At 37.3% G+C, this 25221-nt stretch overlaps 2 protein-coding genes across 3 annotated transcripts in view; one reads left to right on the top strand and one right to left on the bottom strand.

Moving 5' to 3' along the window:
- The window catches only part of Wdr64 (WD repeat domain 64), a 107006-nt gene that overhangs the window by 66511 nt on the left and 15274 nt on the right, over window positions 1-25221 (bottom strand). Inside the window, exons 3-8 of the mRNA XM_090340197.1 lie at window positions 24099-24201; window positions 20327-20430; window positions 17244-17273; window positions 15487-15597; window positions 13322-13536; window positions 8305-8439 (exon numbers count right to left, since the gene is read on the bottom strand). Of these exons, the coding sequence (XP_090196323.1) occupies window positions 8305-8439; window positions 13322-13536; window positions 15487-15597; window positions 17244-17273; window positions 20327-20430; window positions 24099-24201 (698 nt within the window). The remainder of the gene's footprint in view (window positions 1-8304; window positions 8440-13321; window positions 13537-15486; window positions 15598-17243; window positions 17274-20326; window positions 20431-24098; window positions 24202-25221) is intronic.
- The window catches only part of Chml (CHM like Rab escort protein), a 55572-nt gene continuing 34002 nt past the window's right edge, over window positions 3652-25221 (top strand). For both annotated transcript variants that reach the window (XR_016536825.1, XM_090340193.1), the window contains exon 1: window positions 3652-3801. The gene's annotated coding sequence lies outside the window, so the exon portion shown is untranslated. The remainder of the gene's footprint in view (window positions 3802-25221) is intronic.

Raw genomic sequence — 25221 nt, 5'->3', positions numbered from 1 at the left:
CCAAAGGAATATATAGTTCTATTCCTTTTCTCCAAGGTTGTAGCACTTATTATCATTATGAATTTTGACAACACACACAAACCAACATCCTTTTTAAAAAAATCTATTCTCCATAAAGAGTCTGGTAAAGCATGTCTTCATATGTAGATGTAATATGTTTATTGTGGCTGCTATAACTTTTCTTGTTAGTGAAATTACTGTCTAAGTTATTTTTCTAATCCTTCTATAAAACTAGTCTGTCTGGTCTTGTGAAGGGTCTACCATTTACTATACTTTTTCCTGAATTTTTCTGTGCTTACAGTCTGGATCTACGCATGTGGCTATGTGGATTACCATTCACTGTGATGGCATTCTGTTTTTTCGTTAGTCTGTTTTCTGGTACCCACCCTGGAGCTTAAACTCAGAGCCTAGATGCTATCACTGAACTTCTTTCTGTTCAAAGTTAGTGCTATACCACTTGAACCACAGCTCTATTTCCAGCTTTTTTGGTAGTTGACTGAAGATAAGACTAGACTTTCCACCTCTGGCTGGCTTTGATCATGCTCCTTCTTTTTCAGCTTTTGTAAGTAGCTAAGCTTATAGGTATAAACCACCAGTGTCTGTGTCTGGTCCATGTTTAATATGCAGCCGAGGCCAAGAAGAGGATAGAAGAGGATCATGGTAACCAATATTTGTTGGTTTCCACGTTATGGCCATGATTTTATTGCCATCATCACCAATTTCAAATTGTCAGTGGGACAGCCTTGAATATGGAGGTAGAAACAGATAAACAGCTGTTTTTGGGTGCTGGTGTCTCATGCCTGTAACCTATACTCAGGAGGCTGAGATCTGAGGATGGCTATTTGAAGCCAGCAGAAAAATCTCAGAGACTCTTAGTTCTAATTAGGCAGCAAAAAAGCAGATGGAGAGCTGTGGATCAAATGGAAGAGTGCTAGCTTTAAGCAAAGAAGCCAAGTGAGAGAGTTCCAAGCTCTAAGTTTAAGTACAAAAAATGTTATACCATTCTATAGTATTAATACGTTCTGGAAATATGAAAGCCTCAAGAAGGTAACTAATCATAGTTAACACAAGTGGAAATGATTGGTCAAGAATTCTACAGCTTTCCTTTCTTAATAGTTAATGTGAATTTACATAACTTGATTTTCATTAATGGCACTGTTTCACAACAGGCTTGCCAAATTCCTCAACTATTAGCAATCAGCTCTTATATAGTCTTATGAACTAACTCCAGCATCCTACTTGCTTTATACTACACTTCTGGGAACTTTTCCCAGAATTTTTTCCTTAGATTTTCAGCAATTAAAGGTAGAGATCATAGCATAGTATATTTACTACTTATTTGTTGGGCAATTGATACATTTTTAGAAAACTATAAGAAAAGATGTTCTGCTATAATTCTAACTTTTTTGTTATAAATACCCTACTAACTGTCCTGAAAACATTAGCACTAGTAAAAACCATGGCTGGAAACCAGTACATCTTGGAAATGAAAACAATTTAGGTATTGAGATACAGTCTATGTGTTTTGTAGAACCACATCTTACACTTGTATATTTCTTTCTTTTTTTCCAGTCCTAGGTTTGAGCTCAGGGCCTGAGCATTGTCCTTGGGCTTTCTGAAGGCTAGAGCTCTACCACTTGAGCCACAGCACCACTTCTGGCTTTTCTCTATGTATGTGGTACTGAGAAATTGAACCCAGGCCTTCGTGCATGCTAGGCAAGCACTCTACCACTAGGCCAAACTCCCGGCCTGACTTATTTATTTATTTTACCAAGGAATCGAACCCAGGTCCTTGTGCATGCTAGCAAGCACTCTACCACTAAGCTAAACTCCCAGCCCACACCTGTATATTTCTCTAACTGTTTTTCTGTGGTTATGAATATATTGTAAACAGATAAAATCTCATTGGATATAAGTTACATCAGTTTCTAAATTAAATGTTACACAAATGTACTTATTCAAATGCCAACACATAATCATTTGCAGTTAATTATGTTACAGAAAGTAAATGAAACTCTGTAATTAATTGTAGTATATAAATTATATTCATGGAATGTGATTTAGTGTCAAGTAATAAAACTATTTTTAATGTACTGTGAAACTTTTTCACCCACTTCTCATTGTGATATATTACACACCAAATAAACATTTGCAGCTTTTTTAAAATGAGAAGAAAATGTCGGTTTTTCATGAAGTCATGCAAATGGAAGGTAGTTGTTTTAGAGATGTGACATCTTTTCTTTTTCTTTTTGTCAGTTGTGAGGCTTGACCTCTGGGCCACAAAATAACTTGTTGAGATTTTGCCTGGGAGAGCATTCAGTCTAAGGCAAAACTTCTCAACAAAATACTGGTGTTCTATTTTAATTTTGGCTTTCTAAGCAATTATACTATTTGAGATATCCCTTGAATATATCATACTTCAGTTAATTTATTTGTATACATTTGCATACCACCCAACATATTTACTTACAAATTTGTAAGCTAAATCTAGCTTCTATATATAAGGCGTCATTGTCTCTCTGGGCCTGACTTAGTTCACTGAACATAATTTTTCCAAGTCTTTCCATTTCTTTACAAATTGTACAGTATCATTCTTTCTAATGGATGAGTAAAATTCCACTGTATATGCATACCACATTTTCTTGACCTATTTGTCCACTGATAGACATCTATCTGGGCTGATTCTATACCTTGGGTATGGTGAATGGTGCTGAAGTGAACATGGTTGCACTGGTGGTATGGTGAATGGTGCTGAAATGAACATGGTTGCACTGGTGGCTTTATCAGTTTGTAATCTTTTGGGTAAATGCCTAGGAGTGAAACTGCTATATCATATGGTAGTAATATGTTTTATTTTTTGAGGAACCTCCACATTGCTTTCTAGAGTAGTTGAACACGTTTAAATTCACACCAACAGTATATTGGGATTTCCTTTCAGCTGCATTCTTGCCAATATCCCCCCCTAAAAGTGAGGGATAATATGACAAGATCTAAATACTTCTCAGTTCTGAAACTTGTATCAATGGACTAAGTTCTCCAATTAAAAGACATGGGAGGGGGCCTCAAAAGGCAAGACCCAGCCATCTGCTACCTACTAGAAACACATCTGACACAAATATTTATTTAAGGCAAAAGGATGGAACAAAAAACACATCATTTGAAATATGATGTAAAAAAATCAATGTTAATTCTTTAATAAAACAGGCTAGGATAGCAATACAATTTCAGATCAATTAGACTTCAAATTAAAATAAATAATAAAAATAAAGACATTACATATTAATAAAAGGAACTGTCCATTAGGAGGGCATAACACTTCTCAACCTCTATGGGTTAAACTTTATAGTTCCCAAATTCATCCAACAAATCTATTTGTTCTAAAAACACATGTAAATTCCAACACATTGATTATTGGTAGTTTCAGCACATCATCATCAACTCTGGATAGGCTATCAGGCAAAAACTTAGCAAAGAAACCTCAGACCTAAATAACTGCATTGACCAGCTAGACCAAACAGACATCTACAGAATCTTTGACCCAACAGCATCACAATATAAATTCTTCTCAGTAGCCCATGGAACATTATCCAAAATAGACTATATCCTAGGTCACAAAGCAAATCACTGCAAATTCAAGAACATTGAAATGAGTCTCTCTAATTTGTCAGACAACAATGGGATAAAATGAGAGCTCAACAGCAAAGGCCATCACAGGAAATATTAAAATTCATGAAAATGGAACAATATATTGCTGAATGATCGGTAGGCTATGGAATTCGATGCAAATGAGACACAGAAAAGGTAGTGTACTGTATCTTTTAATATGAATATATAATTTGTCTTCTTTAATCTATTTATGTGATAAATTAACTTATTCTAAAATATATATGGAGAAGTAATTGATTCTTGAATGTTGAACTAATTTTGCTTAACTGACCTACTTAACAATTAATACCCCTCCTTATACCTGATAATTTTCTGAGACTGAAATCTTATGTGTGTAGATATAGCTACTCTCATTTTCTTTTGTCTACATGATTCTTTTGTCAGTTGTGGGCCTGAACTCTGGACCTGGGTGCTGTCCCCTGAGCTCTTCAGTTCAAGGCTGTCACCCTGTCTCTTGAGCCACAGCACCACTTCTGGTCTTCTGGTGGTTAATTGGAGATAAGAGTCTCACGGACTTTAGTACCCATCGTGGCTTTGAACTGCGATACACAGATCTCAGCCTTCTGAGTAGCTTGGATTACAGGCATGAGCCACGGCACCTAGCATAAATGATGTATTTTATATTGTCTCCATTGTATATATAAGTTTAAATATGTACTTAGAGTATTTCTTACAGGTAAAATATAACTGGTCTTAGCTTTTGATCCATTGACAATCTGTCTCTTAACTATTGTGTTTAGATTATTGATATTTAAAAGGGTTGTTATAATTGGATTAACATTATTTTCTAATGTTTTCTTTTTAAAATTTATTTATGTAGTTTCAAGGAATTGAACCCAGGGTTACACATATGCTAGGCAAGCACACTACCACTAAGCAACATTTCCAGCTCTTTTCTAAAGTTTTCTACTCACTGCTCTTATTCCTTGTCCCTGTGTTTACTTTCTGTTTTGTAATTTTAAGTGATTCTATTTTCTTTTCCTTTTTTCATTTTCCTTCCTTCCTTCTTTCTTTCCTTCCTTCCTTCCTTCCTTCCTTCTTTCCTTCCTTCCTTCCTTCCTTCCTTCCTTCCTTCCTTCCTTCCTTCCTTCCTTCTGCTCCCTCTTTCCCCCCACCCTCTCATTTTGTGCTGGTTCTGGAGCTTCATCTCCACCTTGGCACTGCATCTGAATTTTTATGCTTAAGGCTACCACTCTGTATCTTCAGCTACAGTTCTACTTTTAGTTTTTTGGTGGTTAATTGAAGATAATAGTTTCACAGACTTCCCTGTCAGGCTGGCTTTGAACTGTAATCCTTTTAGAAGTCTAGTCATCCTATAGTTCATGACATACATTGTTTTTGTCGGTCGTGAGACTTGAACTCTGGGCCTGGGTGCTCTCCCTGAGCTATTCATCTCAAGGCTACTGCCCTACCCCTTGAACCACAGCACCACTTCTGGTTTTCTGATGGTTAATTGGTGATACAAATTTCATGGACTTTTTGCCAGGGATGGCTTTGAACCACGATCCTCAGATATCAGCCTCCTGAGTAGCTAGGATTACAGGCATGAGCCACTGGTACCTAGACATGTGCTTACTTTTTCAACCTTTTTAAACAACTACACAGTGAAATAATGCAAGCAGTATTGAATAACAATATTAAGTTTCTCCCTCCAACCAATTATTTATTGATTTTATTATGTATTAGCCTAATTATATAAATATGTATGCATGCATTCATGACCAAAGATATTGATTGTGATTGTCCAGGAGTTTGGCCTAGTAGTAAAGTGTTTGCCTAACATGCACAAAGACCCAGATTTGATTCCTTGGTACCACATACATAGAAAAAGCCAGAAGTAGTGCTATGGCTCAAGTGGTAGAGCTCTAACCTTGAGAAAGCCCAAGGACGGTGCTCAGGCCCTGACTTCAGGCCCCAGGACTGGCAAAACAAAAAAAGACATTGTGACATTATGTTGGGCATATGTTTCTCTGTTAGATCAATTAAGAATATAAAAAATAAAAGATAGTTTGCCTACATTCCTTAGTGCTCTTTTTTAATGTGAATATAAATTTCTGTCTTCTGTCAATCATTTTCCTTCTACTTAAGGAACTTCTTTTAATATTTCTTGCAACTAGGTTTATCAGTAAAAAATGCCTTTAAGTTTTCTCTCTATGAAAGTTTTATTTCTTTTTTTTTTTTTTTTGCCAGCAAGGCTAGGGCTCTACCACTTGAGCCACAGCACCACTTCTGGCTTTTTGCTACGTATGTGGTACCGAGGAATCGAACCCGGGTCTTCAAGCATGCTAGGCAAGCACTCTACCACTAGGCCAAACTCCCGGCCCCGAAAGTTTTATTTCTTATTGTTTTTCTCTCTCTCTTTCTGTGTCTGTGTATGTGTATCTGTTTTTCTCTAATTGGCTTTTTGAAACAGTCTTATTTTATATCTCCTATGAAGTTTCTTTCTTGTAGTCTTTCTTCTTCCACCTCCCAAGTGCCAGGATTACAAGTATATGCCACTATGCTTAGTTGTTTACTTTGAGAGAATAAATTTTCAAGGTACAAAATTCTAGGCTGGTTTGTTTGAGAAATTTTTTTTCACAACATTAAATATTTCATGCTCTTCCCTTGCTGCCCAGTGTCTGAGAAATATGATATAAATCTTTTTTGAATATCAGGTACATTCGCCTGACTTCTTAGGATTGTTTTATCTATGAATTTATGCAATTTGAATGCAATGTGACTGAATACAAATTTGTGCTTGTTTAAAAATATTATTACTTGTTTGACATGTATTCTTCAGTGTTTTTATAATTTTTTAAATTTGTGGTTTTTGTTTCTGATAGGAATTTCAGACTTGATCTCTGGCCTACTACTTGATAGGCAAATAAGAAAAACACTTGATTACTCTTTACCTTTCTGTTTTGGAAGTTTCTACTGACAAATTAAGTCATAGATTCTTTCCTCAACTATGTCTACTTTTGATATGAACTCACTAAAGATATGCTTTATTTTTGTCTATGTGGTAACTCTATTTCTTTTTTTGCCAGCACTGGGGCTTGAACTCAGGACCTGAGCACTGTCCTTGGGCTTTCTCAAGGCCAGTGCTCTACCACTTGAACCACAGCACCACTTCTGGCTTTTTTCTACGTATGCATCTTGAAGCTGTGAACTTCATGGGAGCCTCTTAGGTTTGCGATTTGTTGGGACTAGACAGAGTGAGCAGGATCTGATTATTTCCCTTCTCCTAGGTTGGTTTGTCCCTGGTAAATCCTCAGTTGTTTAGGCTTTGATGACATTGTTTTTCTTCAAGACAAGCCTTGTTAAGAACAGAATGCTCTAGTCCATTTCAATTTGTTTCTTTTCTCCTCTGTTGTAAGTATAAGGAATCTTCTTCAATACTACTTGTGAGAACATGGTTGATCTCCTAGAAGGAAAACTGAAAAAATCTAAAGGCACCTTTAAATCAACCCTCAAATTTTGAGTTCTTAGAGTGTCCTGTGAGAAATCTGTCAATAGTAATTTTAAGTGTTTCTACTATGACAATGGATAACACTAAAGTTTCTTCTTATGGGAGAGAGCAAAATTGCCCTGTGACCATTTTTCACCAACAGATCTAAGAAGAGTTGTTGATTTTCATTCAATCTGTTGAGTTTTTTACACATTGTTAAGATAGAGTAACAACTTCCAGCAACCTCATAAGCCAGGCTGGAAACCAAAAGTTTCAGTGCACTTTTCTAAGAAAGACTCCTTTATTGAGGTATACCATATGTTATAAAACTCACTGTTTGATTGTATCATTGAGAACAAAACAAAACATCTCTTCATTCTGGAAAGTTCTTACATCTTCATTTGGGATTCCTGATCCTAACACAGCCCTCAGCAACCACTAATCTACTTTTTAATCTTTATACATTTGACCTTTCAGATATTTTCCATAAATAGAATAATACAATACGTAATGTTAAAATCCAACTTCCACACTTAATGTAATGTTTCTGAGTTTATCACTCTATACTTAAAGAGATTTTTTAGCTGAAAATTAAAGTGCAGTATCTTTTTTTATAGTTATTAACAAATATTTAGAAGGATTGAAAATAAATCAGTGCACTATTCAAGTTCACCTCACTTTTCAAATTCATTATCCATGAACACTATCTAGTGTAATATGCATGAAATATAAAGATTGTGCCACATCAGATAATGACAAGACTCATTAAACAATAAACCAGCCAAACCAATTATTTTAAGGCATACCAAAACAGCATGTAGGAAATACAGTCCTAGATACAGCTGTATTGATTTACCCAGTAGATTATGAAAAGGAACAAGAAATGAACAAAACTGTTGTGAAGAGAATATGTTGTATTCAAATAATTAATTTTGTCAAACAAAGGTAAGAGTTAATATCTTTTTTTTTCTTTCTAAGGGTTTGAAGGCTTAGTTTAAAGGCTTTAAGGATTGGATGGACTTCACACTATAAAACTTCTGAAAATTACAGAATATTCATACATTTATTTATGTATATAAACTATTATACTTAGCCAGGCACTGGTGGCTCATGCCTAGGCCCAGAGTTCAAACCCCATTTTCAACAAAAACTAAAATAAAATTAAAAAAAAATAAAATTAAGAAAAATAAAACAACTGTTATACTTACAAATTATCTTCAAGTCTCTTCAAGGATTCTAAAACCAATGAATGAACACTGTCTAAGGAGCAGGATCCAAAGCAGTTTAGGGCTGGAATGAATCGAATCTTCATAACCCAGTCATTATGTAACTTTCTTTTAATACTGGGAATGAAAAGTTGGGGGGGGGTGAAGGTATATGTTAGATACACAAACAAATAATGTTGAGGGTTCTTTTTTTTTTTTTTTTTTTGCTTGTCCTGAGCTTGAACTCAGAGCTTGAGCACTGTTCTTGGGCTTTCTCAAGGCTGAAGCTCTACTGTTTGAGGCACAGCACCACTCCCAGCTTTTTCTACATATGTTAGGATCTTCATGCATGCTAGGGGAGCCCTTTACCATTAGGCCAAACCCTCATATTGAGGGTTTTATTTCATATTTCATCTGATTATGATCAAGTTACCACTCTGAACTAACCATGCTTCAGTTTGTGTGTATAAGGACTGTGCAGCCAGGCGCCAGTGGCTTATGCCTGTAATCCTAGCTGCTCAAGAGACTGAGATCAGAGCATTGTGGTTCAAAGCCAGAGTAACTAACATGCTTATCTCCAATTAGCCACCAGAAAACCAGAAATGGTGTTGTGGCTCAAGTGGTAGAGCCCTTCCCTTGAGCTGAAGAGCTCAGGGACAGTGCCCAGGCCAAAAGTTCAAGTCCCACAACCAAAAAAAAAAAGTACTATGCATTATACCACTTTTAACTACTTAAAATTTCCCCAAATTGTGTATATTTAAAAAAAAGAAATAAATAATAGACATATCTAGTTATTGGAAATAGGAATTGAAAAATGGGCCAAGGAATTATCTGTCAAGAAGTCCACATCTCAGTAGAGAGAAGGTTCATATCTTGGTTTCTATTTTCATAGCCTATTTCAGGTAGAAGCAGAGGCCAGTGGAGATAACACTTAATTGGACTCTTTTTTTTTTTTTTGCCAGTCCTAGGCTTGGGCTCAGGGCCTGAGCACTGCCCTTGGACTTTCTCAAGGCTAGCACTCTACCACTTGAGCCTCAGCACCACTTCTGGCTTTTTTCTACGTATGTGGTACTGAGGAATAGAACCTGGGTCTTTGTGCATGCTTGGCAAGCAGTCTACCACTAGGCCAAACTCCCAGCCCCTTTATTGGACTCTTAATTAGAGGTAATAAAATGTCTCACAAACGTTTTTTTCCCAAAGCCAGATTCACACCATGACCCGAACATCTGAGCTTCCTGAGTAGCTAGGATTACAAGTAGGAGACAACAGCACCTATTCTTTTAATTATAAAAGAGATGTTTATTGTAAAAAAAAAATTAGAGGGCCAGGAGTTTGGCCTAGTGGTAGAGTGCTAGCCTAGAAGACCCGGGTTCAATTTTTCAGTACCACATACATAGAAAAAAAAAAGGCAGAACTGGTGTTGAGGCTCAAGTGGTAGAGCTATAGCCTTGAGAAAGCCCAAGGACAGTGCTCAGGCCCTTAATTCAAGGCCCAAGACTTGCAAAAAATTAGAAAAATCACAGACGAAAATGGTAATATCACGACAGAAATGACCAAGATCCAGAGTATCATGAGGGAATATTTCTCAACCCTTTATGCCAACAAATTTGAGAATCTAGAAGAAATGGATGAATTCCTAGCCAATATTAACATACCCACACTGAACCAAGAAGAACTAACCCAACTAAACAGGCCTATTTCAAGTTCTGAAATAGAAATGGCAATAAGAGAACTTCCACCTAAGAAAAGCCCAGGGCCAGATGGATTCACAGCTGAATTCCATAAGGTCTTCAAAGCAGAGCTCACACCAATACTCCTCAAGCTCTTCAACAAAATTGGAAATGAAGGTTCTTTACCAAACTCATTCTATGAAGCCAGTATAACCCTCGTCCCCAAACCAGACAGAGATTCATCAAAGAAAGAGAACTATAGACCTATTTCTTTGATGAACATCGATGCAAAACTTCTCAACAAAATACTGGCCAACCGTCTACAACAACTCATCAAAAAAATTATACACTATGACCAAACAGGATTCATCACAGGGAGGCTAAGCTGGTTCAACATACGCAAATCAATTAATATAATTCAACACATCAACAGGAGCAGGGACAAAAGTCACATGATTGTCTCAATAGATGCAGAAAAGGCATTTGACAAGATCGAACACCCCTTTATGTTAAAAGCTCTGGAGAAACTAGGAATCCATGCAACATTCCTCAATATAATAAAGGCTGTGTATGACAAACCCACAGCTAGCCTTATACTTAATGGCAAAAATCTAAAGCCATTCCCTCTAAAATCAGGAACAAGACAAGGATGTCCACTCTCTCCACTCCTCTTTAACATAGTATTAGAATTCCTAGCCAGTGCAATAAGGCAAGAAGCAAGCATAAAGGGGGTCCACATAGGGAAGGAGGAAGTAAAACTTTCTCTCTTTGCAGATGACATGATTTTGTATTTAAAGAATCCTATAGACTCTACTCCCAAGCTCCTTGAGCTGATTCAAAGCTTTGGAAGAGTAGCAGGCTATAAAATCAACCCTCAAAAATCAACTGCCTTCCTTTATGCCAACAGTGAGAGGAACGAGGCAATAATCAGGAAAGAAACTCCTTTCACAATAGCCTCAAAGAAAATAAAATACCTAGGAACTATCTTAACTAAAAATGTAAAGGACCTTTTTGATGAAAACTTTAAAACCCTGAAAAAGGAAATTAAAGCAGAACTGAGGAAATGGAAAAACCTCCCATGCTTCTGTATTGGAAGAATCAACATCGTGAAAATGACAATCTTGCCAAGGGCTAGCTACAAATTCAGCGCAATACCCATCAATATCCCAATGTCTTTCTTTAAAGAAATAGAAGAGGCAATCCAAACTTTCATATGGAATAATAAAAGACCCCGTATAGCAAAAACAATTCTTAGCAGAAAGGACAGCGAAGGAAGAATTTCAATACCAAACTTTAGACTCTATTACAGAGCTCTAATTTTCAAAACAGCTTGGTACTGGCACAAGAACAGGCCTGAAGACCAATGGAATAGAATTGAGGACCCAGATATTAAATCACAGACCTATGGCCATCTAATCTTTGACAAGGGAGCCAAAAATATAGAATGGAAGAAAGATAGCCTCTCCAACAAGTGGTGCTGGCAGAACTGGTTAAGCACCTGCAGAAAACTAAAGTTGGATCCTCCTTTGTCACCCTGCACTAGAATTAACTCCAAATGGATCAAAGACCTGGAGGTAAAAGCTGACACATTGAAAACTTTACAAGAAGGAATAGTAGATACACTAGGCCTCCTTGGCACAGGTTGAAACTTTCTTAATAAGGATCAAGAATCACAAAAAATCAGAGAAAGGCTGGATAAGTGGGACTGCATTAAACTGCAGAGCTTTTGTATGGCAAAGGACATAGCTAGTAAATTAATTAGGAAGCCTACAGAATGGGAGAAGATCTTCACCAACCATACAACGGACAAAGGCCTCATATCTAAAATATATCAACAGCTCAAAAAATTGAATCACTCCAAAACTAATCTCCAAAGTAATAAACATCCCATTAAAAAATGGGCCAAAGACTTAAACAGAGTCTTCTCTGAAGAAGAAACAAAAATGGCCTATAGACACATGAAGAAATGTTCAACATCTCTGGTCATAAAAGAAATGCAAATTAAAACAATGCTAAGATTCCATCTCACTCCAGTTAGAATGGCCAGGATCAAGAAAACTAATAACAACAGATGTTGGAGGGGATGTGGCCAGGAGGGATCACCACTACACTGTTGGTGGGAGTGCAAATTCGTTCAACCACTATGGAAAGCAGTATGGCAGTTCTTCAAAAGACTAAACATAGAACACCCCTATGACCCAGCAATTCCACTACTTGGCATTCACCCAATCATCCAGAAACAAGGATATACTAAATCCACTACCACAACAATGTTCATTGCAGCACTATGTACCATTGCAAAGATATGGAACCAACCTAGATGTCCCTCAGGTGATGAATGGATCAACAAGTTGTGGTATTTGTACACAATGGAATTCTATGCTGCTTTCATAAACAACATCGCCCCATTTGTTAGGAAATGGAAAGTCTTAGAAAAAAATCATATTAAGTGAAGTAAGCCAGACTCAAAGGAAATTAGGCTCAATGGTTCCCCTCATTCGTCATAATCAGTAGAAACCTTGGGCTCTACTAGCAGAGATCTGTAATAGAGCAAAACCTTGATACATAAGACCATATAGTATGAAGCTAATTGAAAAGACCTCCAGGATATTGAAACAAAAGCCATATAATGAATGATTGTTGTCCTTAATGTACTATGTTATCTCTCATCTGTTTTGCTATCCCTTGGTTATCTCATATTGTTACAGTATCTCACTTTGTTATCTGATATATTGGATATATTTGTATTTGGTTATTTGAAATTGGATAGGGAAGGGGGAAAACAAGATAAGGGGGGATGTGGGGGGGAGGGAAATGGGGACCTAGACATGTGAAAGGGTATCAATGTATGTGAATTAATGCACCTTTTATCTGGCAAATATCATGTAACGTTTTTATTAATTACAATAAAAATATATGAAAAAATTAGAAAGTAAAAAAATAGAAAGTAATACATTGAAAAAATAAGAAACAAAATCTATTAATCTAAAATTCCATAGAAAATAATTGCTAACATTTTGGATATTTACACTCAATATTTTCCTAAATAGAAATATATATGCAGGCATACATATATGTCCCATATTCATAAAAAGTAAATTCACCCATAAATAAAAAAATAATGTTTTAGGGTGTCATGGATCACACTGAGGATATTGCACATGCTAAGCAAGCCCTCTACTACTGTGCCAATAACATCAATATTATTATTTTTTACTTAACACCATCAACATTTCCCATAAAATCAAAGATTTTAAAATGTAATTTAATTGGTAAACAATATCCTTTAATGTAATAATTACCCAATTAATTACTAATGGAACAAAGAGATGTCTCCATAAATCCCATACCTTTTAAAGTTCTTGGAGTCTAATATCTGACTTTGTAATTTCTTTTTGGTTTTTGCCTGCTTTAGCCCAAAGTCATCGCTGCTCACTGTGAATTTGTTCACAAAGCCACCATCATCTCCTAAGAGGATGTCGTCTCTGCAGAGCTGATCAGGCAGGGAAACCACACACACACACAGGAGGCAGTGATCCATGGGCTTGATGACGAAATAGTGGTCCTACAAGCAGAATGCATTCACTCAAGGACTTATTTCACTACTCTGACTTAGGACTCCAGTTGTGGCTGAGATATGGCTCAGTAAGACACTTACTTAGCATGTATCAGGCCCCAGGTTCAATCCCCATTTCCCAAACCGAAACTTATTATTTGGCACTTTTATTTTTCATTTTGGATATGTCCAAGGTTAGAAAGGAACTTGAAAACAAGGTGAAGTTAATCAAATAAAAATGAATGGACATTACTATCATCTCAGAATTATATTTTCAAGGTATATAAACACAGTAAAGAATGAGATTTTGATGATGTGATGAGGTTTTATGAATGAATGGATTTTTCTTGGATTTGGAAGGAAGTACTAACAAGAACTCTAAACCAGGTGCCAGTGGCTGGGGCTTGTATTCCTTAGCTCCAAAGTAGGCTGACATCACCAGGACTATAGTGTAAAGCCAGCCCAGGCAGAAAAGTTCTTGAGAATGTGCATGTAATTAGATTGCAAAAGGCACTCTGGAGGTAAGGCTCAAGTCATAAGCAAACAAACTGAGTTAGCTCACAAACCTGAGTTCAAATCCTTGTATCAGAAGAAAAAATGAGGCATTGACAGGCAATTCACAGAAAACTGGGCAGAATAAAAGGGGAAATTAAGTATTCTATAGTTGATTGCAACATTGTGGACAAATTGCACAAAAAGTTTAGTTTTTTACAGAAACTAGGAACAAATATGACCTGAAGGAAGGTTAAATATTTCTTAATTTTCCAGTTACAGAAGGACTGCACCATTGGATGTGTGTGTACAATTAGGTGCATTTATTTATTTAGGTGGTGGTCCTGGTGCTTGAACTCAAGGCCTTGGCTTCATCTATGAGCTTTTGTGCTGGGGGTGAGAACTCTACTACTTGTGTCACAGATCTTTTTCCATCTTGGTTGTTAATTGGAGTTGAGTTTTACAGGCTTTCCTGCCCAGGTTGGTTCCAATCATGATCCTTAGATCTCAGCCTCCTGAGTATTTTACTTTTATAATATTCTTAACTAATGTAGATGGATTGGAAAGAAAAGCTTTGACGTTGATAATATAAACATAACCAGAAAGATAATGGTTGGATGCAGAGCAGGGTAAAAAACATGAAGTTGAGCTGGATGTGATAGCCTAAAGTGAATTAATCCCAGCCACCCAAGTGGTAGAGTTGGGAAAAGTCACTTGCATTAATGAGGTTTGAAACCAACCTGAATAAACAACATAGTGAAATCCCACCTCAAAAAAAATTCTCAAAATCAATAATTTTTGAATGAAGCACACTAAATGGGAATCACATTTTCCTTCCTTCCTTCCTTCCTTCCTTCCTTCCTTCCTTCCTTCCTTCCTTCCTTCCTTCTTTCCTTCCTCCCTCCCTCCCTCCCTCCCTCCCTCCCTCCCTCTCTCTTTCTTTCTTTTCTTTCCTTTCTTCCTTCTTCCTTCCTTTCTACTTCCTTTCTCCCCTTCCTCCTCCTCTTTTTCTTTCTTCTCCTTTTTCTCATCCTCATTCTCCTCCTTCTTCTCTGCTCCTACCTCCTGCTTCTTCTCCTTGCCTTCCTCCTCCTCTTTTTCTCTCGTCCTTCTCATCTTCCTTCACCACCTTCTCCTTCTCCTCCCCATCCCCCTCTTTCTCTATGAGATGGTGCCTGGCTTGAGTTATAGGCTAGCCTATATATAGTTCAGATTGGCCTCAAATTCACTCTCCTTCCTTCTCAGCCTCTAGACTAGTTGAGCTTACTGACATGTACCACAGCATCAGGTTCTAAAGAATTCCTGTTTGATCACAGGATATGAATGATAGACTTGATCTAAAGCATTTAACTCCCCCATGTACAAACAAGAAAACAGGTGTTAGTGAGGGAAGGCAATCTGCTCAGACTCTAGCCCATATTAAGATGTCAGTCTTCTTTCTGTTCACTCTGTCTCTTGACACTGTACCTGGCTACTTCCTTTCGCTTTATAGTCCCAGACAATAATGGTCCTTTCTGTAGTGGCAACAATTCTTTTCAGTTGGCCAAGGTAATCACATCCTGTAATCCAGGAGGTATCCTGATAGAGAAACATAAAACTGGGAGTTATTATGTGTTTTCTTTTATGATGTGTTATTACATGCCAAAGAAGAGTTTATTTTGCAATGGAGCCTTACAAACGACTTAATTTAAGTAGAATAGGAAATGTCCCTACTTTTTCCCTTCCTTCCTTCCTTCCTTGTTTCTTTCTTTCTTTCTTTTTGTTGGTTGTGGGGCTTGAACACTGGGCCTAGATACTGACCCTGAACTCCTCAGCTCAAGACTAGGGCCACACCAATTCCAGTTTTCTGGTGGTTAATTGGAAAAAAAAAGACTCTCACGGACTTTTGTGCCTGGACTGACTTTGAACCTTAATCCTCAGATCTCAGCCTCCCGAATATCTAGGAATTATAGGCGTGAGCCACTGACACCCAGCCATGTCCCTACTTTTTCGACCCTTTCCCTTTTACCAAGTTTCTCTGCACCACCAGCTAATAGAAGATCCACTTTCTAGCAGCGAATGGTGTCCAGGAAAGTAGCTTGAATTGCATTGTTCAGTTTTGTGAACCTTGGCAGAGAGACTAGATTCCAGGCCCTAGATGAGGAAGTACTATTGCCTTGCTGCATGCTAAAACCTTTACCTAGAAAAGACCTTTGTGATCATTTGACCAATGATAAATTGTGATGAAGGACTTTATCTTGTATAAAGTGACTCAAGTCACTGAGTGGTCACAGCTAGAATCTGTAGCCACAGCGTAGTGCTGAGGAGAAACAAATGCTACCATTTAATCATGTCTGGAGTACTAGAAACCACTATGTGCATATCTGACTTGAACTTGAATCTTCTGTGAAAACTATTATGAACTCCATTGGGTTGGGTTAATTTAAGAATGCAGGTACTGAGGCTTAAAAAGAATCGAGAGCCGGGAGCCTGTGGCTTTTACTTGTAATCCTAGCTACTCAGGAGGCTGATATCTGATTGCAGTTTGAAGCCAGCCTGGGCACAAGAGTCCCTTTGAGACTCTAATCTCCAATTAACTGCTCAAAAACCAGAAGTGGAGCTGTATAATGCTATTCTTGACCCAAAAAGGCTCAGAGAGAGTGCCCTGTCCCACAGTTCAAGCTCCAGGACTCAAAAAAAAAAAGGAGTGTCCTTTTCTAGGTAGAATAGTACTTGTTCTGTAATTTACTGCATTTATCCACTGCCTGCAAATAGGGAATAGCCCAGCATCTGTTGGCCTTTCCAAAATCTATGGGATTCTAAAAGCAAGTCACAGGTTACTGCTTAAATTAATTATAAACCAGCACTATAATTTTTATGATGTTTTTAGGTTTAAAACAAAGTATTCTCAAACTGTTTTCATTATTTCCTGTTCTCATAGTTAGTCTTTTTTTTTTTTTAAACATCCTTCCATGGTGGATACCCAGAAAATTTTAGGTTCTACCTAAAATTCAATGGTGACATTGAATTTCCAAGAAATAACTATTTTCCAAGTAGTTTTCTGTGGATAATTTAATGCTAGGAAGCGTGATCTGGGTCTTTTTAGTTACTTATGACTAGTTTTCAGCCCTGTAAAATAAATGTAAATTTACAGTCTGTAAAATATCCATGTATTTCAAGTGTATTTGGGCACCATTATAACAGCCCTGACTTTGACTTCAATAGAAAATTCTCAATGTACTTACAGTAATATTGGTGTTGGTCTGAACTCTCATCTATGAATGAAAGGAAAGAATAATGACACTTGATCAGCAATATAATTAAAACTGAAAATATTGACAACAACATCATCCTGTTGAATTTGATTGATCTCACTTTATATTCTCTTTCACAAATTTTGTCCATTTCTCCTTCTCTGGGAGAAATACACTGATACACCAAATGCAGTGAGCAAGTTTTATCTCCCTTGGCCTGTGTTTGTACTGGTTGACTACTTTTAATAGTGTTAATCTTTATTATTTTGTTTCTCTAAAAGCAAACTATCCTCATATGTATTTAGTCATTCAGAGCAACCTCTGATACTAATATTTGGAAATGCAAAACAGTACTAATAGCACAAGACAAGAGTAGTTCAGATAAAGCTAAATAGACCATCTGAAGCATAGACAAATGTAGAAAAATTAAGATAACATTGTTTGACTTTGAAAGATCTGTCTCCAAACTACTGAAAGTCTTATTTTATCCAGGAGGGCCATTGTTTTATTCAAAATGTCTCTGTTGAGGGAATATTACACCCAGGATACTATGCTAGCTGAGAGTCAGATTTGTCCCATTTAGAAAACTAATGGCTATTAGCAACCTCTCATACCCTGGAGGCCAAATGGCTCCCAAGATGAAGGAAAGTAGCTCAAGCATCTCAGGGATACAATTTCTTTGATTGCTCTATGGTTGTAGGAAGTGTGTAGGAAATTGTTCCCAGAAGGAATGATTGTATGAAACAGAAAATGTGAATCAGGAAGAGCACTGAACCTATTCTCATGGCTCCCTGCAGACTGCCTTGAATCTGAACTGAAGAAGCACTTTCAGTCAGGAACATACGTCTAGATGAAAACATTATTTGTGGATAGCAGAGGAGAATGCCACTGGTTTTCTACCGTACTTCCTGATTTCTAGCTGTGATGGAAGTTAGCTGTATGAAGACCTCTCCTCTATATTTTCATAATCCTTGCAAATCTATTGTGAGTTTTTAAAATCCAGCCTTCTGGGCAGGAATTTTTATAAATGACATTTTCAGCTTATATTACCAAGAAAATCTTGAGCTGTACCTGTTCTATCTAAAGTCAGGCCTAAACTTCAAATTGACTTTCTGAAAGACATTTGTAGTTTCTGATGACTTCAGTTTATTTTTCATGTACATGTTTTCTCTTATTTGTAAGTAATGTAGCATTTAAAACATTATTTATTCCTAGTGTACTGAATTTCAATGTATTTTAAGCAATCCATTCTCCCCAATTGCATTATAAGAAATGATGTGTCTGTATGCATGAGTTTACATGTGTCCAACCATGAGCTTTTGTGTCTGTGTTTGTGTCTGTGTGTGTGTGTTTATAGCATCACTAATGTCACCTCACTTCTTAAACATAATCAAAAACTATTCCATTATGTAACTTATTTTCTTGGTCCTCACATAGTTCAGATAGCATATTTCCATTTTTTAAAGACATAAAGGTTAAAAAAGATGAGAAGAGAAATAACACAGAGGAAATAAAGAGATAGAAATAGGTTTTAGTATTAAAGAAGATGAATTCATTTTTATCTCCCAAACATTTGTTCATAATAGAGATGGTCAAATTTGCTGAATGCTTACAATGATGTAAGCACTCTATACATACTAACTCAAGTAGGCAGCACAATTTCTGTGAGAGAGAAAGTCAAAGATTCTAGCAAATGAGCTAGGGCCCAGCTGAATGTGCACTGGGCTGGGATCCAGGCTCTACACTCACACACACTATAGGTGCCCCAGCGACTGCTGCCAGGACCAGCAATCTCTCCTCTCACATAACCTCCTGGCTTGTTACTTTCACTTCTGAATGATTCTAAGCTGAGCATTACTAGAAAGTTACTGTAGAAATGTTAATCATGTGATGATTGCTCAAATAGATGTTTCTAGTGCGCTAACCTGTCATTTGGAATCATTAACTCCCCTTTCCTGCAGAGGAAGTTGAAAAATATTTCTTCCTTTTTTTTTCAATTTCTCTTTTTTCCTCTGCTATACTAATACTTGAAAAACATTAACATAAAATACTTAACATAAAAACATTAACATAAAATGCTTATAAAACATTAACATAAAACCTACCACTGTGACTAAGTACAATTTTTTTAGCACTAAGCTTTTAAATTTTCTTTTCATAGTGCAATGTCCTGTGGGACATCTAATCATACTGTACTAAAATTTCTTGTTTAAAACAAGTGTCCAAAGCTTATACATTTAGAAATAAGTATTATTGATAATAGTGGTTTCTTTTTTCTTTTTCTTTTTCTTTTTTGTGGGTCTTGGGCTTGAACTGGGTTTGGGTGCTGTCCCTGAACTCTTCAGGTCAAGGCTACCACCCTACCCTTGAGCGAAGCCCACTTCCCGTTTTTTTAGAGGTTAATTGGAGATAAGTATCTCAAGTACTTTTGTGCCTGGGGTGGCTTTGAACTTTGATCCTCAGATCTAAGCCCCCCCCCCCAAGGAGCTAGGATTACAGGCATGAGCCACCACACCCAGCCACAATAGTGATTTCTTATGTAAAAATTGATTGCTAATTAAGAACTGCTCTTGCCTCCATTATTTACTTTGATTTTTCTCTGTCATTCTCATTCAATAGACATGAGATATGAGATAGGTGCAGATGTAGGTGACTCCTGAAGTTTTCTTATTTAACATTACCACTAAAATAACAGGTAGTGGAGTTTCAACTATTTTGTGTACTCCAAGCCCAAAGTTCTTGATGAGACCAAGATTCTCTGACTTTGTCAGAGAAGCTATCCAGATCAGCATTTGACTGTATCGAGGTTCAACGTGACATGCTAAGGAGGCAATGCCAAGGGAAGTTACCAAACCTCCGAAACTGTTCTGGACTCAGAAATCTCAGTAATCCTCACTACCAATACTTTGGTTTTAGTTTTTGGAATAACTCTGAAATACAACTTTTTTGTTTTACTTCAAACATGTGCATAATATATACAAAAGTGTAAGATTGGAGGTATAAAGAAAAAAAGAGGGAGAGGGAAGAGGGAAGGGGTGGGAGTTGGAGACAGGAAATTTAACCATTTAAATTACCTGGCTGTTAAAGACTGTTATTAATCCTTTCTGAGAAGCTGTTATTAGTAAATCCAACTGAGGGATCTTGACGATGCTCTTAATCACATCCCGTCTTCTGCTACCTGTTAATAGCACCCTATTTATTTAATCGTCCAGTGACAAACATCTTAACACTCATTTGTTATGTTGGAGAAAGAGAGTGAGAGCAAGCAAGCGAGAGAGAAATAGAACCAACACTGCTAGAAACCACTTAGTTAAAATAGAAAATAACCATCAAAAGCAATAACGATCAATTTTAAATTACATTTAGAAATAGAGATACAATCTGAATAAACAGAGCTTTCTAGCTAAATGTGGGGCATTATTTCCCTGGAGAATAGGTCAGCTACACTCCCATGCTACCTGCAACCATTAATTTGCACAAGTGAAGGAATTTTTCTGAGCATCTTTTGGAATCATTCCTATCTTGAGGTTCTTTATATCTCTTAGGAATATTTTCTTTGAAGTACCCAACTGTTATGATTTACACAGAATAAAAACAAGCCCTAATATGATCTCAGACTTCCTATGTAAAAAGAATGATGCGATTTTGATGTTATTAAAAAAACACCGTAGGCACTTCAATGTTTCCATGCCCATCATCTAAATAATAAAGCCATATACACTGGACTTCTTCCTAAGACAATTGAACTTTTTGTTTTGCTTTTTGGCCTTTGGTATGTTTTTATTTATTTGTTAATTTTTTGAGATAAGATCTTGCTGTTTACCCTAAGCTGGCCTTGAACTCCCCATCCCCCTTTCTTCTTCAAATTGCTAAGATTACTCCACACCTGTGTCTAGGGTAATTTAATTTTTTATAATTGTAAACTCTAAAAGAGGAAAAGAAGCAAACAAACCCCATATTCTAATATTACCTCCTCACATATATATCAACAGAAAAGATATTGTCCTCGAAGTGGTGCTAATAAATTAGGTGTTTGAGACTGTAAGTTATTTTTATGTTTTATGTGTACAATTTGTATACAAATAGAACCTAATAGATGCACTAAATCATGTCACAGAACAGGACATGCTGTGTGAGAGTAGCAAACAAGATTAGGAAAATGCCTTGGGAATCAATAAAGTAGAAAACACTGAGAAATTGTCTGAGTACACACCACCATCATCTCACTGCCTTAAAAAATTATTATTGTATTTTATAGTTGGGGTAATGTATAGAGTAGCTACGTTATATTCATCAGGTAGTGGGTACATTACTTCATGAACATTAATACACCCCTTCTCATGTTTTTCTCCCACTTTCCCTGTCCTCACCCCCTCCTCACTGCTTCACTTTTTTTCTTTCTTTGTTTATTGTTTGTTTTCCCAATCCTCAGGCTTGAACTCAGGGCCTAGGCACAGTCAGTCCTTGAGTCTCTCTGTGCTCAAGGCTAGAGCTCTATCACTTGAGCCACAGCTTCAGTTATGGCTTTTTCTGTGTTATGTGGTACTGAGGAATTGAACCCAGGGCTTCCTGGGTAGAGTGCTAGACAAGCACTCTACCACTAAGCTGCATCCACAACCCTAACTCTTTTTCTTAAAATGGACAATTGCTAACCCAGAAGCTAAAGAAAATATGAAGAATGATACAGAAGGTCCCTTCTCTACCCACCCACACCTCTTCCATGGTTTTTTGTCTCTCAGGCATCTTTAGTATGGCCCTACATCTCCTGTACACTTGTCTCTCTAACCTTGTCTGCTACTACACTTGGCCTGGCAGAATCCTGAGCTTCATTCCTTCACTCTAAGCTTTCATCCCCTGCTCTGTGGGGGCTTTCCTGACCACCTCATTCCTACTCTCACTCTAAGGGCACATCCTTCCTGCACCACTGTTGGTTTGTTGTTTTTTTTTTTCCTGCACAGCTTATTTACTTCATTTTTTTCCTACAGAACTTATTACCAATCCTGATACATTGTGTGTGCTCCCTTGCTCTCAAACTCAAGGTCAGAGATTTTGGCTTTGCCTGTGTCTCCAACACATAGGTGCCTAGCCTACATTGTAGACTTGCAGCACATATTGTTTCAAGGAACATAAATAAATAATGGAATCCAACTTCCATATACAGAGATGCTTTTGAGAATGCCAGCAGCATTTCTCTCCTAGGCTCTGGTCACTCCACACCTCAATGGTGACAGCAGGAATTAATCCCCACCCCCCCCCACCACATGTACTTTTTTATCCCCCTGTAGTGATGCTTTTCACAGCCAGAGGCTAGGTTATGGTTGGGTATAAGAAGCTTGAAAGCCAAATACAAATTGTTTACAAAAAAGTGAAGAAGTCCAGGTGCTTTTTGTAAAAGAACACCAGAGATACGATTTAGAAATGCTGGAAGACAGAGGTAAGCTAAAGCTTTGCATGTTCTCTTTCCCATAATCTCACCCAGAGTGGGGTGCTAGGAAAACAACCCAATACCAACAGTGGTGTGGGATAGGAGTTCCACCTCCCAGGCTTCAATTTTATTTATTTTATTTTATTTTTTTTGCATTTTTATTGTAATTAGTAAAAGGGTTACATGATATTTGCCAGATAGAAGGTGCATTAATTCACGTACATTGATACCCTTTCACATGTCTTGGTACCCATTTCCCTCCCCCCCCACACCCCCGACCTGTCTTGGTTTTCCCCTATTCCCTATCAAATTTCAAATAACCAAATACAAATAAATTCAATATATCAGATAACAAAGTGAGATACTATAACAATATGAGATAACCAAGGGACAGCAAAGGAGATGAGAGACAACATAGTACATTAAGGACAACAATCATTCATTATATGGCTTTTGTTTTGATATCCTGCAGGCCCTTTTAATTAGCTTCATACTATATGGCCTTATGTATCAAGATTTTGCTCTTTTGCAGATCTCTACTAGGAGAGCCCAAGGTTTCTACTGATTATGACAAATGAGGGAAACCATTGAGCCTAAGTTCCTTTGAGTCTGGCTTACTTCACTTAATATGATTTTTTCTAAGTCTTTCCATTTCCTAACAAATGGAGCGATGTTGTTCTTTCTGACAGCAGCATAGAATTCCATTGTGTACAAATACCACAACTTGTTGATCCACTCATCAACTGAGGGACATCTAGGTTGGTTCCATATCTTTGCTATGGTGAATAGTGCTGCAATGAACATTATTGTGCTAGTGGATTTAGTATGCCCTTGTTTCTGGATGGTTGGGTAAATGCCAAGTAGTGGAATTGCTGGGTCATAGGGGAGTTCTATGTTTAGCCTTTTGAGGCACTGCCACACTGCTTTCCATAGTGGTTGAACGAGTTTGCACTCCCACCAACAGTGTAGTACTGATCCCTCCTGGCCACACCAGGCTTCAATTTTAAGCTAGATAACCTGTGTAAGCTGGCAACTGAGCTAATGTCCCATAGGGTTGGCACAAACTACTGACACAGGGAAAATCTCCCCAGGGTAATCAAGGATGGGAGGAAATGGAGAGAAAAATCCTAATTTGAGATTTCCAAGACTATTTTTTAAATGAAGGATTCTTTCTGGTACTGGAACATGTCCTGTTGATCTACTATCACACAGAAGTTTCATTGCAGGCCTGAGTCTCTCTGGGTGGCATTTCAGTTTCACTGTAGTTATAATTTCTTCTCAAATTTATGAAAAACTGTCACTGTTCACCGGCAAACAAATAAAAGGAAAGAGGTCTTATGGAACCAATATTCCCAATATTTATTTAACATACCTATATATCAAAATTCATACTAATTTGGAAGGGAAATATGAAATATCACCTGCAATCACAACTCGCTGTTTTTTAGACACCAAGAAAATCAAGTTTTCCTCATCCAACTGGGAAGCAAGAGGATCTTGTTCAGAGGGGAAGTATCCGAAGATCTAGAATCCCAAACGACATATAGAAACATACACAGTATCTCAGAATTGTCAGCTTATAACAGACTCCATGGGCTGAATCAATAGCCTCATTTAGATTAGTACCTACTACCTTGCTGTATGATGACAATGAGTTACCATATTAAAAGGGAGTACCTGACACATTCATGAAACTCTATACGAGTGATGCATAATTTCTTATCTTCTTTCTCCTTCCCTTCCTTTCCCTTTCCTTCCTTTTTTCCTTCTTTCCTTTTGCCTCTTTCTTTCTTAGTTGGCCCTTGAGCATGCTAGGTGAGAGCTCTATAGCCTGAACTACCACCCAAGCTCTATGTTGTGCTTTGAAACATGTGTGTACTAGAAAGCCCCCCACTGCAACTTGCTCTGCAAACCCCAGAAATCCTAGTAATAGCGTTCTGACTCATTGATGTCCGGAATAAAATCTGAGAGGTTTCACTAATTTCCAGCAAGCTTTCTGTAAAGGACCACACTTTGACCTTAAAGGAACTACTAACTAAATCACTGAATTGGAATTAGCATCCATTGCAATTAATGTTTTCACAGCAATTTATTTACTTGACAGTACCACCTGAGCCACAGCTTGACTCCTGGCTTTTTTGGTAGTTAATTGTACATAAGAGTCTTGTGGACTTTTATACCTGGGCTAGCTTTGAACCTAAGCCCCAGGACCTTAAAATAAAGCTGGCTTATATGACTTTCTCACTTCTATTTTCCCTTCTCATCAGCAAAACCAGCACACCATTAAAGCTTAATAAGAACTAGGCAATCCTAGCTACTTAGGAGGCTGAGATCTGAGGATCGATGTTCAAAGCTAACCTGGGTAGAAGAGGCCATAAAACTCTTTTTTTTATCTTTATTTATTTTTATTGTAATTAATAAAAGGGTTACATGATATTTGCCAGATATATGGTGCATTAATTATCATACATTGATACCCTTTCACATGTCTTGGTCCCCATTTCCTTCCCCCCCACCCCCATCCCTCATCTTGTTTTCCCCCCC

The sequence above is a fragment of the Megascapheus bottae genome, chromosome 10 (genome assembly GCF_031878675.1).
Source record: "Megascapheus bottae isolate mThoBot1 chromosome 10, mThoBot2.hap1, whole genome shotgun sequence".
Lineage (NCBI taxonomy): Eukaryota > Metazoa > Chordata > Mammalia > Rodentia > Geomyidae > Megascapheus > Megascapheus bottae.
The sequence above is the reverse complement of the archived record's forward strand: the minus strand, read 5'-3'. Positions and strand labels throughout refer to the sequence as shown.